The 14,552-nt window shown below is 31.1% G+C and overlaps 1 protein-coding gene and 1 long non-coding RNA gene across 2 annotated transcripts in view; one reads left to right on the top strand and one right to left on the bottom strand.

Moving 5' to 3' along the window:
* TrissinR (Trissin receptor) overlaps positions 1–14,552 on the bottom strand; it is an 80,967-nt gene that overhangs the window by 45,787 nt on the left and 20,628 nt on the right. Inside the window, exon 3 of the mRNA XM_067348393.1 lies at positions 70–245. Coding sequence (XP_067204494.1) covers positions 70–245 — 176 coding nt within the window. The remainder of the gene's footprint in view (positions 1–69; positions 246–14,552) is intronic.
* On the top strand, positions 10,843–13,146 carry LOC105676817 (uncharacterized). Its single transcript, XR_010889721.1, has 2 exons — positions 10,843–11,610; positions 12,759–13,146. It is a non-coding gene; the product is annotated as an uncharacterized lncRNA (long non-coding RNA).

Genomic DNA, 14,552 nt, shown 5'->3' with positions numbered 1-14,552 from the left:
AGTTATCAATGTGTTACTACTGAAGATCAGATAATGACGTATGTATATGTAAAATATTGTACGACTTACCGAAGAAGCAGCAGACGAATACAATGGTGTACAAAGTGATGAAGATTACTTTCACATCGGTTCTGTCGAAGATATAGTCTTCGTTCATTGATGCGTTATAAAGCAGAGTTTCGTTGTTCAGGTAAGTTTCGTTGTTGCTGATCTCGTAAGCGATGGTATTCCGAGCGTTGAGAAATCTAGAATAAAAAATAAATTTTTCACAATGATGGTAAACCATCGTTATAATGATATTGTTTGTTGACCGCTATTAGCACATTTGCGACAGATATAGAAATATAGTTTCCAGTTGAATTATAAAACATATTTTTTCATTAAAAAAATTTGCTTATTATCAATGAGTGTATCTATGTAAATTTATTTCTGTATTTTTGTATGAAATAAGCAATTATTAATAATTAATCTTTTTACGTTTGAATTTAATAAAATGTACCAGCGACATTGCGAATGTATTAATATAATTAAATCAGAAATTAAATCAGAAAAAGAAGCGTATAGCGTTACATATTTTGCGTAACATCTCAGTTTCTTCATTTTAATCATGTACTCAAGTGTTATGTTCTGTCTTGAGAAAGCCACGGGAGGAGCGTAACACCTGTTCTAATCACCGGTCAGATTTCCGACCTAGTGATCCGAGCGGATTGTGCATGCTGAGAAAATCGGGTTAACGACTAACAAGGTCGCTTCACTCCGATATTCAGTCACCGTTGGCTCCCTTTTCGATCTGAGATAGCAATCTCAATTACCAAGGCGGAACCAAACCCCAAGAAAAGGATTATCGACGAGGTTGCTTAAGAAATAAAAACAATGTCTTTTTTTACTTTAAATATAAAAATTAATTATGTTTAATAAAATAAAAACAAACGTCTAGAATTACGAATACAAAAAATAACAAAATCATAAGTTCAGAGACACTGGCTAATTCTTAATTATAAATTTACAAACTAATTCTAGTATAGTTATGTGACTTAACATAATTCTATAATTATAATTTCTACGTATGAATTAGTTTGTGCGAATGTCATTCTTCCGGAGGGTAAAAGAAATTTATATGATGATTTGGGTGAAGTGGTGAAAGAGAAGGAAAAAGAGGAGGGGGAGAATGTCTTAAGTTAGGAGAGTTTCTCCGGGTCGATATTGAGTGGAAATCTGGAACCAAGAGTTCGTCAGGAAGGAGCTCTATCGGTTGGTTAACATTATCAGGGAAAGATTCGATTGGAAGTGAAGGCCTAGGCTCAGAAGAAACGAGTACTAGGATTATTTCTTCGAGGAACTCTACTGAGGGAGCCGAAGAAATGGAATGGAGTCTTGGTATGGGAAATGGAGGGGACTGTGTGACATGTTGTCTATTGGCTATGTAGAGTTGTGTACGTGTGTGATGAATAAATCGGGGCCTGAGCGAATCTGTAACGCAAGTATGGCGACCGGAGAGATGCTATCCCTCAAGAAGCTAGCAGTTTCTGCGAACGAGTCCGGCGCCTACGGCGGAGTGATCGAGACGGGAAACTCGGGGGATTTATTATTCACTAAGGAATTGAAAAGAAGAAAAACTAAATTTTCCGTGTCAAAACGGAGTTGATGGTGTGAGAATAAAATTACAACAATGACTTACCGGTTGATGTGAGAAAGGTAACGCTGTCAAGACTTGAATAGCACAGGCTGAGCTTAATAGGTTGTCGAGAAGGTTGGAGGAAGTCCAAATTGAGATCAAGAGATCACAAGTTCGCGGAATACCCGAGCGAGTATCGGAGAAACGTGAGAATGTTAAAAAAAAAATTGTATCAAGCGAATGGTCAACTAATGGCGTGCGAAATTTCGAACGGAATGTGTCGCGGAAAGGACTAGCGCGGTTTTTTATAATTATTGCCCCTCTTTTTTACATCCCTATTTAATAATTCGGGCGTTGGCCTGATTGAAGAGTTAATTGGTTCCTTTTGATTTTGGTGGGGTATAAGATGTTAACGGCTAGAAAAATCTATGTACTCTATTGGTGGGCTGAGAGTCAGGTGGGGGGTTCCTCGTTTTCTACGTTGCGTAATCCGGTTGAGAACTTTTCGGGTGGTCCGAGGATGTTTAGCAAATATTAATAATGCGGCGCGAGTTATCTGACGAACATTGGAACAATATCGAATTTTAGCTAACGTGAGATTGTTTAAGCTTGTGTATGAAAAATCTTTTTGCCTATGTTTATTCATGTTTACTTATGGAGATTTGCGGGCGCCAAAGATACTGATTGCGGTGATTAAATTTTCAGTTTATATCAGTTCTTCCTTCTAAGGCTCTTAATCGTTCAGTTAGTTTCAGATGTCATTCTAGGTATGTTAAATAACAATTTTTGATTCCTTTGTCAGCGACGGCGTGAAAGAAAATTCTGAGAAGCTATTGTTTAAACAACTTTAATTTATTACTTCCTGTGTTGGCCAGATACGATTTCATTTTTAGTAACTGTAGATCCGTGTGAAAAATAAGAATCATGGAGTCCATCAGGACGTAACGCTCTTTTTATGTTTGAATTTAACGTTCATATTAGCGACATTGCAAATGTATTAATATAATTAAATCAAAAATTAAATTAGAAAAAAAACATGTAGCGCTACATATTTTGCGTAACATCTCAATTTCTTCATTTTACTCAAGTTTTATTTTAAAAAATTGAGTGAAAGAGAAGTTGCTTGATTTTAATTGATTATCTTATCCCTCATTTTTCTTTAAGACGCATGTTACAGTAAGCTATCGTAAAATTTGTAGTTTACAAGCTTTATGTAATCAGGTAGCGGAAAAACAAGCTTAGTAGTTACCAAGTAAGCACACAACAAAGTTATCAAATAGAAAACTTTCTTTACTCTACTTAACAAGTTATTTAACGACACGAATGGACATCAGATATTGTGCACGATACTTGTCGCTACTGCAATTTTTATACACAGCTCTTTTGTGTCATCGTATTTTCAAAATTAAATTTTCCCAATTAAAAGAGATATTAAGTGTTCCAGAAATTCTAAGAAATTTAACTCAACAGTTATTTTTATATTAATTACTTTAAAGCTCTCCTAGACTTTGACCTTAATTAAAAAGAATATTAATTAAAAAGAATATTAATTTAAAAGAATATTAACCAGCTAAATTTTTCAAATACTGATTTATTAAATAACAATAAAAATTTCACTAAATATCATTAAAAAATGATGTTTTAGAAAATATAAATATTTAGCTTCTGTTTTTCCGAACATAATAATATTTAGCTTCTATTTTCCTGCATATAATATGTATAACACTGCATTAATATTTAAATATACTGAATGTAGATATTCACATTTACAGAATTTTTTCAGCTAATTTTTAATAAAAAATTATAAATTTTAAATTACGCGTTTTACTGCATAACTAACTTTAATATGAACAAGTCAGTTTTCAAATTTTTTATATTAGATTCTATTTTGTAAAAAAAATGCGTAAAATGAGTAAGAATAAAATAGGGTCGTTTAGTTTTACGTTTCAGCGTTTTAAGGAGAGATTCTATTTTGGAAGTTTAAAAAAAAATTTTATTGTATTGCTTAAATCGACTATGTATCGAAAATATGTGTGTAAAAGGATTTTTCGAAAATTTCCGGAATTATACGCTATTGTATGGAACAAAGCATAGAAGCACGCTTAAAACTTTAAACGCGATTATCTCGAAAGCATGCTTTAGCCTCAAAACTGGTGAGCGTAATATTTCTGAAAAGAATCAACCGATTCTTCAGTTTTGTTTTGTTATAAAGTAGATAGTTTTTACTAGTGCATGAATCTAAAATATATCAAATACAATAATTAAAAAGCTGAACAAAGGCCTGAGCTGGTTTTTAATTGCTCCAAGAATTCTAAAATATATAATAATTTTTTAAAATTACTATTTTTTAATGAATCTAAAACAACAAAAAAAAGGAGCAAAAAAATTATTTCCAAGTGCCAACATTTTGTGTAATTTTGATTTTTTTCTATTTTCTTAGGTTCATGCACTTAATTTTATTAACTTTAAGAATATTTTTGGTTTTTTTTGTTTCAAATCAATAGTTACAATGCAATCATGTCCACCGATTAACTTATTCCGCGGAACGACGCTATCTTATGAACAACTTGTACGTCACATTTTTTTAATAAAAATTGATTAAAAAATATTTTTTTCTAAAGCAAACTATAATATATTTTATGAAAAAAGTCCCACTTTAATATCTTGTTTTATTTAAAAAAAAAATTCCTAAAAATCACCTATTTTGTGGCCTTCTAAAGTAGAATCTCGCTTTAAGAAGAAAAAGAGAGAAAGTAAAACATACGAACATCGGGCAAAAGCGACCTGATGATACAGTGGAGAGATTCGAAAGGTCGAATTTACGTGCAAGAAATATCCGCCTCTCTCGGTCCTTTTTATGCTAATATGTTGAAATAAATTATTATCTCTAAAACCAGGATTTAACGCGTGGTAAAGTGATCGTTGTAAAACAATCCGCCTATCTTTCTTAATTTCTAACTTAATTTTAGTTATTATGCTGAGCAATTTTAATAACAACTCTATCAAATCACAACGCATGTAAATATCTTCCAAAAAATTAAAACTTTGTAAAACTATCTGGATCTATTTTTAAAGTATATTGAAATTATTACAGCTTTATTTGCTTTTAAACTGGAATAAATCGAAACAAATTAAAGTTGAAAAACTCGATAAAATTTTACAAAATAACGCTCTATCAAATTATATAGTGTAATGTTGTATAACGTTATATAAAAAAGATACTGATACGTTATTATATAAAAATGGCTGTTTTATTGTTATCATAACAATGTATGTACCTATATCGCGAATCGTTACGATCTTTCCATTTCTATTCACAACCTTTACGTTACATAAAAATAAATTGAAAAAATATAACGTACATAGTCTTTTTTATATCAAGTCTCCGTACATTTTTCAAAATTGGCACAAACAAGTGTCGATTATGACCTCTGATCGTGTACATATATACACATAGTCACGTAGATAAGCACAACCGGGTGCTAAAAAGATGTGCGAGGAAATACGGATTTATGGGTACCCCCGAAACAAATTGGAAGATAAAATGTTTTATAGGATCCTGATAATGCCTTGATGTTTTTACAATACACGCACACAACACGCGTAACAAATTCCGGAGAATCCCAGAGAAATTGCAGAGCTGCCGAAAATTGTATCTGCACGGCTGATTTCCTTTGACGTACATTATGTGATATGTGTCAACCGATATCTTGCGCTTTTAAATACGTTAAATACGAAACCATACATTTAGACAAAGTGAAATATAAGTGCGCTTTGTTATCCAACTATAATACTCGATACTATTGAATCGAGTTGTATCAATTATGCAGATAAACAAAACAAATGTATGATGAAAATTTATGAAATATCAAACCAGCTTTTATCTATAAATATACTCTGTAACCAATTTTAATCAAGCAATGAAAAAATATTGTTTCTTTAGTATTTTACAAATGTAATATAATATGTGCTGTCAATCATAGGTCTGTCCTTTATAGCTAAACTGGCTGCACTAGTTCAGAGTTTATCTTTCTCCTTCCAATATAGAGGGAAAAAGATAAACTCTGAATTAGTGCAGCCAGTTCAGCTATAGAGAACAGACCTTATGTGTGATAACAATAAATTATATATTTTATGTCAAGATATTTCGACTTTTGCGTTTGTATGTATTCAAAAATATTCTTTCTTTACATAATAAAATTTTTTAAATAAAACATTTATTCTTATTCAAACTTTTTATATGTTCAAGCTATTTGAACAGATCGAGTCCAAAAAAATGAGTATCGAATTTGGACAGTTTGAACAATTCGACTGTAAGCTCAGACAGTAAAGAAAAATAGAGTAAAACTAGTACATATTTCAAATAAAAAACAATAAAAACAAGAGTTCAAAAGCTTATTTATCTTGATTTGGACAATTCGATTTGTTCGAACATACGTTCAGCTCAAAGCGTCCGCGCTATTTGACGTCCGAACTTGAAATTTGAACTGTTCGAACTGATAGATCACTTGAAATTTCCGAACACTGATTTTAATGTAGATTAATGTAACACAAAGTAAGTAATAAATTCAATTTAGTAATCAATTTAATTCAAAATTTTTTGTTTATTACTAATTTATTTTTATAATTAATCAAATATAAAAAATTTTTTTTTAATTAAACTTTATAAAATTTTATAAATGTACCTAAATAGTAAAATCTTATTTATTGTTTTATTATCATTCTCAAAAATGTATTTTGTATAAAAATGTATTTTTAATAAACATAGTAGGCAGATATATAACAGAATTTTAATTACAATCGTAACAAAATAGACGTGCATTGCAAAGATTATTTAGCAATACTTCGACATTTTTAATCCTGATTTGGAACAAAGACCAGGAGACCAATCAGGAATAATGGTCCCGTCACACGTCCCGTAAAAAGATAACCGCGGATTTGTGACAGAATTCGTGGCTGAAAAGCCGGAATGCACCATCGCGCGACACATGCGTGCAGACGAAACGCGCATTCACCAAACTCATTTATCCATTCTGTCCTTCTATGTAGTATCATACGACCTAACGCACCTGTACCGTGTAAAAGAACATAGATACGGGCAGCGTAACCGTACTCGTCCATTGTTTCACGTTTATTACGAACTCGCATGACGTTATGTGGAAAGCGTAACAGAGGGATACGAGATAACAAGCTACGGTTACAAGGCAAATGCGGATCGTTTAACCCTGCGAGAGAGTTCAGTGCGAATCGAGAGGAAATGGGATTATCTCTTTCGAATGCGAGATCGGTACAAGGGATGCGCGATAGAGCGTTATGGGTTAAGGTAGAGAATCGATAAGAGACCGAATCGGCCGATAGTGATAGTCGCCGCAACGTATTCACCCAGCGATGAGTGTTACGTTAGTATTTTCGCGTTCCAGCGATGAAATATTAGCTTGAGTAATAAGTAATTTCGAACATTTTTCAAATAAATCTGTTTTCTCTTTTTTGTCAGATAAAGCGCAGTTTAATTAAATTAAAAATTTATTTGACAAAGTTATAATCAAGTTTTGCCCGTATCACGATTTTTTAAACATGTGCGTAAAAAATTATAACGTCATCTATTGGAAAATCCGAAATTGTCGCGCATTAACTTCTTTGATGCAAGTATAAGTACAATGCATCAATATTAATTGATATTGAAATTTATCTAAATGGATTGGTATTGTTTATTAAATTGAAGTCGAATCAATTTTATCTCGGCAAAAATGCATTAATTTATTCGCAGACCACATTTATCACAGTCGTTTTATTCTTGATATTGAAATATATATTCACAAATCCACAAATTTGCGGAAACCTTTTTAATGACAATTTCTCTGAATAATTTGAAGATTTTTCACCAGCAATATGTTACATAAGTTTTTATGAAAAAACAGATTTAATTGCATATTTTAAAATTTCAATTAACATTTTTAAGTTATATGTGTTATGGCATTGTTTTTGAATAATTGTATTTTGAGGAAATTGTATCTAATTTACTTTTTAAATGTCAGTTCTTTCAACTACCACATGTTAGAATTGAAAACTTTATTTATTGCTTTTCACTTTTTTGACACAAAACTTATCGATTCAAGCGTATATTGAATTTTTCTTATTTTTTTATTCTTACTGTTTTTATCCCTCATCAAGTTTAATCCTTTGTTATTACTCGGGAAGACATTTCGGTGCGATCCGCTCGCAAGATATACATGCGTATTAAATTACATAGAGTTTTTTCTCTTTTTTTCCAGGGACATAAAGTGGATGAAATTTACAAGTCATCAACAAGGTCGCCTGAGTAGCGATCAATTAATTATGTAGCGCATCTTACCGACTTGTTTTAGACATTTAAAAGAGCAAGCGGTGGAAAGAGCAAATAAAAATAGAATATACTGAATTGATCATCCGCTTTGCTAATTTATTTAGCTTGCAAGTGCGCATAATTGTAAAATGAATCGCTTTCAAAGTGTACTATCTGCTAACTACCCTTAAAATAAGTGTGACGTTTATATTACCATTTGTTATCTTAATTCTAGAATGCTAATCTTTCGTTTCGTAATGTTTATATAAAAAAAAATTTGAGAAAAATAAGAAAAGTCTCTAAAATATATATAATAATATAGTGTTATAATTGTTAAAATAAATCAAATGAATAGAAAAAGAATCTCGAATAAATTATTTGCGTGCATAATATAATATATAGGGGAAGGTGGGGTAAGACGGACCCCCTAAGCGAAAATGGCTATATTTTTTATATTAATGACAAAAAATAACTGAAATTTAGCATGAAGAAACTGTAGAATGTTTATTATAAGATTATAATGTTAAATTTTCAAAATTTGCAAAAGTTTGAATTATTATTAAGATTTTTAAAAACTTAATTTTGGTCCGTTTTACCCCATGAGTGGGGTAAAATGGACCATCCCATGGGGTAAAATGAACCAAGCCGAAATAATATGAATCAAGAAATAATTTAACTGATCAACTCAAAATCAAAACTATATATTATTTATTAAATATTTTTGAATAAGAATAGAAATTAATTTAACATTAATCATTTTATTATACACACAAATCTTTAAAATAATTATAATCTTTATAATTTTTAACGTTTATATTAAATATAACATTTTAAAATAAAGCATGTAAATAAAATAAATAATTATTATAAAATCTGTTTTTATTTGGAGACATTATTTTCAATAAATTTCAAGTTTCTTCTACTTTTAACAGTGCGTTTTTTATTTTTCATAGCTTTTTCCAGTAAAAAAAAATGAGATGTAAAATATTTCTCAAATCAGAGCAAATATATAAGCAGAAAACTATAAGTAGAAAGTATAAGTAGAAAATATAAGTAGAACAAATATATAAATTGGTCCGTTTTACCCCATTTAAATTGGTCCATTTTACCCCACATAACAACATTAATATTATCTTATTTTTATTTACCTGTATCAAAATTATTTTTTAAATGTAACTGATGAAATATTACTTCTAAATAACCAGAAATATGGAACTTGTAGAAAAATTTAAAAATATTAAGTTTTGCAATCTTAGTCACTTAAAATGTAATACTAAGAAATTAGATCACGAGATCTATTTGCAAGAATTTGACGTTTCTTTATAAATAACTCACGATAGTCTTATGATATAATGACGTAATTTTTAAACAGTTAAAAAGCATCAAAAAGGAAATTAATTTTATGTTTATCCAGCAGATAGAGGTACTTACTAATAAGATCTAGCAAATGGACCATTTTACCCCGCGGTCCGTCTTACCTCACCTTCCCCTAATAATATATTTAATATTAAAAGTACATAAATAACTTAATTAAATGATGCGTTAAAATGAATAAAATAGGATCGCCGAGTTGCAATTGCGATTGCGTATTGCACTACCGTCTGTTATAATTCACTCTGCTTTTGTTCGTCGCGATTCTTTGAATTCTCAGCCGTCTATCGAACATCTCTTATCTATTCTTACTCTGACGTCTCACGATCGACTGTATACATATTAATAACGACTTTAAATATCATAATTCAATTCTCCAATCAATTGTGTTAAATTTTAAAAATCCCTACAGTAACAATCACTCTAAAACAGTCTTAAACAATATTCTTGCTATTCTTATTGTTAGTATAATATTCTTAATGTTCTTAGACTGTCCTAAAAGTAATTTTCAAACTTTATTCTTTTACTATGTAAAAAGATACGGTCTTTGTAATTATACGTCTCTCTCTCTCTCTCTCTCTCTCTCTCTCTCTCTCTCTCTCTCTCTCTCTCTCTCTCTCTCTCTCTCTCTCTCTCTCTCTCTCTCTCTCTCTCTCTCTCTCTCTCTCTCTCTCTCTCTCTCTCTCTCTCTCTCTCTCTCTCTCTCTCTCTCTCTCTCTCTCTCTCTCTCTCTCTCTCTCTCTCTCTCTCTCTCTCTCTCTCTCTCTCTCTCTCTCTCTCTCTCTCTCTCTCTCTCTCTCTCTCTCTCTCTCTCTCTCTCTCTCTCTCTCTCTCTCTCTCTCTCTCTCTCTCTCTCTCTCTCTCTCTCTCTCTCTCTCTCTCTCTCTCTCTCTCTCTCTCTCTCTCTCTCTCTCTCTCTCTCTCTCTCTCTCTCTCTCTCTATCTATCTATCTCTCTCTCTCTCTCTCTCTCTTTCCGAGACGTAGTAACAATTGAGATGATCGGTTGAAACTCATCACAAGTTATCGCAACCGTTCCGTCTTTCGCTTAGTCTCAAGACTAATTAGTAGAAGATGTCGCACAGAGAGGTAGTATCTCTGATCTCTATCAAGGAAGAACAGACCAATAGAAACGTACGCGCGCGCTCGCGTGTGTGTGCATATGTGTGTTTAGTACAGATTTGGGGACTAAATACTCTACCTTGATTACATTCCCTTTTATACATGGATTCTCGATTAGCCTGAAATTAGTTTTTCTTTAACAATATTAAAGGGATTTTGGAATGCCTGCTCAAACGTAAAAGCGCCATTATTTACATAAAATTAAAAATATGATTGACACATTGAGTTCTGAAACATACTGGAAAGAGTGAGCCTCTGTGTAGTTTGCGGCTCAAAGATAGCAATAGTAGACGGAAACGTTTGTCCTCATTCACATTTACTGCCTTATAAAGTGGGGATATTAAAAACAAAGACAGACATAAGACATAAGACAGATCCCCACCCAATATAGCTCTCTCTCTCTCTCTCTCTCTTGCATAGTGAAGCCACTCCCACTCCATTAAAGTTTACTTCAAACGACGCTCACACTTTTTTTCTCGACCGAAATTCCATCACAAAATTAATTAATTAATTTTGTATTTATTATTTATTACGTAAGGATAAAAATAAGTAAAGCATATGACATTTCTCTTCAGTTAAATGTATAGTACATATTATATGTATATTTTTCAAATATTATTTTGTCATATTAAGTTCATTTTGTTTTGAACACCTTGTATGCTTATTTCGTCTCGTACATTCATACGATAAAATTTCGGTTGAGAAAAAAACTGTACAAAACATCCGATAACACATTGCCAGTTCACTGTCCAAAATTTGAAATAGTGTTGATAATGACTTGCATAAGATAAATATAATTATTTGCACGCAATAATCGTATTATTTCTTATTTTATACGTACACACACTACATAAAGGTACGTTTGGGTTGGAGCAGTAATAATCGATAAGAGCGGCGATAACAGCGAAGCAGTGAGAATTAATACATTGATTTATATGTAAGTGTGCTTATATTGAAGCAGCGCGTAGAGCTAGGCTTAGTAGTTGACCAGCGATACGAGCGTCGGGAAGTACAAATTCGTATTTCTACGCTCTCGACTATAAAAAACATGAACGTTGACAAGTTAATTAGTGAAATATATGTGAGATCACCTTTGTGGGACCGAAGAAATAGTAATCATCATAACAGATTCGTTTTAGATAAACTATGGGATGAAGTGGCCCATCAATTACACACAACACGTAAGTAAAAATGATTTCTATTAATTATAGAGTAAATGTGTGGATTATAGTAGATTTTTGTCAAAAAAATTAGGTATTATTTAAAATAAAATTGTAACACAAGTAAGTTTTAAATAAATCGCGAATGTTTTGTGCAGCCAGATATTGGTCTACCAATATCAGGCCTGATATTTCATTATTTTGGAATGTTTGATGTATCTCCTAGATGGTGTTTAATGCTTTCCATGTCAATGATGGTGTTATGTAAGGCACACATATTATATTAGTTATATTAGTATATTAGTTTCTATCGCTTTACTCAAAATTGCTCAAAATTTTGAGTATATTATTCCAAAGGCACACTCAGTTCTTCGTAATCACAACAGCTCTTGATAACCTGACTTTGCATTATTCTTTATCTGAATCTAACTGTTGTCTACTATAAAGTTTCAAGTTAAGAGCAGATAAGCTTTATCTCTTATAAATACGTAAAGTTCAGTAATTTCGAAATTCAGCAAGATAATGGCATTTGGAATATTAAGACGGTCTAATAAATATAAAAACAGAGCGGAAGATCTGAATGTTGCGCTCTGTTTGCCATAACTTCCAACATCAATGTTTAATAAATTTATAATTAGCATCCACCAATCCTTGGAGGTCAATGGAGAAATATTGTTTGTAGTTATAATATAAAACATGGAGCCTAAATGAAGAGGACATATAATTCTAATCTGCTTCCCGTCAATAGAACCTAGACAATTGGAAAAAGTTCGAAATATTATAGTAATTATTTATAGTAATCAATATATCGTAATTATTATATTATAGTAATTATTTGCGATATTCTTGAAATCTCATTCTATTAAAATTTTTATATGAAGTGGTTGACGTCTTTTTTATCATCTCTTTTACAATTTTTGAAATTATTGTAATTCCGGCACGGAAAGAAAACGCTGAACTTCTAAATGATTGACAGTTGACAAGTACCAACCTACAAAAAAAACGTATTATAAAAAATCGCAATATAAAAAATTTTATTATTTGTGTAATATTATTGACTCCCGAGTGAGAGCAGCAAATGAGAGTTAAGCGGGCAAGTAGTGTCCGCGTTAGCACGTAACAATGATAATAATGATGATAATAATAATTTAACTCTATTTCTCTTCCAGGAATTACAGCCAGAAGTAAATGGAAAGCATTGAGGGATCAATTTAGGACTATCCTGGCGTCGCTTCCTAAATCAAAATTAAATGATCTTACAATGAATTCCTACGAAGGCCAATGGAAATATTTTCGACGTCTTTTATTTTTAAAAGATCAGTTTAGACTTAGAATATCTAAAGAAAATTTTACAATAATGGATGAAGACAAAGTTCTTAATGATACGTCTCAAAATTTGCAAGAAGACAGCAAATATGTGGATGAAAACGAGGACCAACTATCGATGCCGTCAGCAGGTGAAACTGTTTCATCTAAACAGTGTACAGAATCAGTAACACTGTCTTCTCGATCTTCAAATTCAGCTGGGAGTCATCAAAATATTAATACGAAAAGAAAGCATTCCACAAGTGAGGACGTAGGTTCTGCATTACTCGAAGTGGAAAAGAAGAAAGTTCAATATTTAGAAGAAAAGGGATCACAAAAGGCAAATGAAGACGATGATTTGAATTTTTTTAGAAGCTTATTGCCACATATCAATACATTATCATCTTATGATAAAATGTCCTATCGAATAAAAATATTAAAAGTGACACAAGATTTTTTGACATCAAGCGATCGAACAGAGAGAGCAGTTCAAATCCAGCTACAAAATCCAGCGCAATAAATATTTCTAATAACGCAATCAATCATACTACTGAGAGTTACATAAATCAAACGAGTACGGCGTAAATTACTACAATAATTGTCAGGTAAATCTGGCCACTCCACATTCAAAACAATCCCATTCATTGTATTCTTACAAAAATTTGAGAATTGAAAGAAATTAATACATTATAAGTTTATTCTAGAGTATTATTTTTCGTTAGTTATTGGTTACAAGCATTTTTCATACTCTTATGCTTTGTTAGATAAAGATAAGTGATAGATTGCAAACGGTTTACTTCAGTTAATGGCTAAAACTATTATCACAGCTTCATTATAAACATATGAAAGGAAGATAGATTTCATTAGCTTTATCACCACTTCTTATCGCCGCTTTTATAACTTTTATCACTGCTCCAACATAAACGTACACTAACACGATATCATATTCTCCACACAATTTATTTGTGCTATCAGATTACCATGCATGACTATTAAAAAAAATTTTTGAAGAGAATTAGATCGTGTGAACGGTATAAATGAGACGTTTTTTTACTAATGACATGCTTAAAGCTGTAATACATAACAGAGTAATTTTTTCACTAAAAGATTTTCTTTAACAAAATAAAAATTGGGGTTGCTAGAAGAAATATGTTAAAAAACGTGGCAATTATGTAAAAAAATAAATTTGTATTTAAATTTATAGAATATAAATATATTTTTCATAGCAATTGTGAGAATTGTTTACTTTATTTTTATACATAATATAATTGTAAATAAATGATAGATATTTATTACTGAAATAAGCTTTTGTTTTAATGAAATGCAGAGATATTTAAAGTTAGAAAGGTTTGAAAGATTGTAAAATAAGAAATTTAATAAAATTCTAATTTATATTTATATTTTTCAAAGAAATTGTAGAAGATAAAAAGTTTTGAAAAAAATTTCTATAATATATTATGTAGTAAGATGAAAGAAGGGCAAAAACAAATAGCAAAAAAAAAATCTGAAATTAGTTTTTCATACAGTAGAACTACATATGTCGAGTAAGCGCATTTTGCCGCAAATCTAATTTGCGTTGGGTGCTGAAATCATCGTAATAATTATTTTATATAGAAATTTTATATAGAAATATGCCATAAACATTACAGCATTTGTAT

Source organism: Linepithema humile, chromosome 1 (genome assembly GCF_040581485.1).
Source record: "Linepithema humile isolate Giens D197 chromosome 1, Lhum_UNIL_v1.0, whole genome shotgun sequence".
Taxonomy (NCBI): Eukaryota; Metazoa; Arthropoda; class Insecta; order Hymenoptera; family Formicidae; genus Linepithema; species Linepithema humile.
Note: the sequence above shows the minus strand (reverse complement) of the source record. Positions and strands in the feature narration are given on the sequence as shown.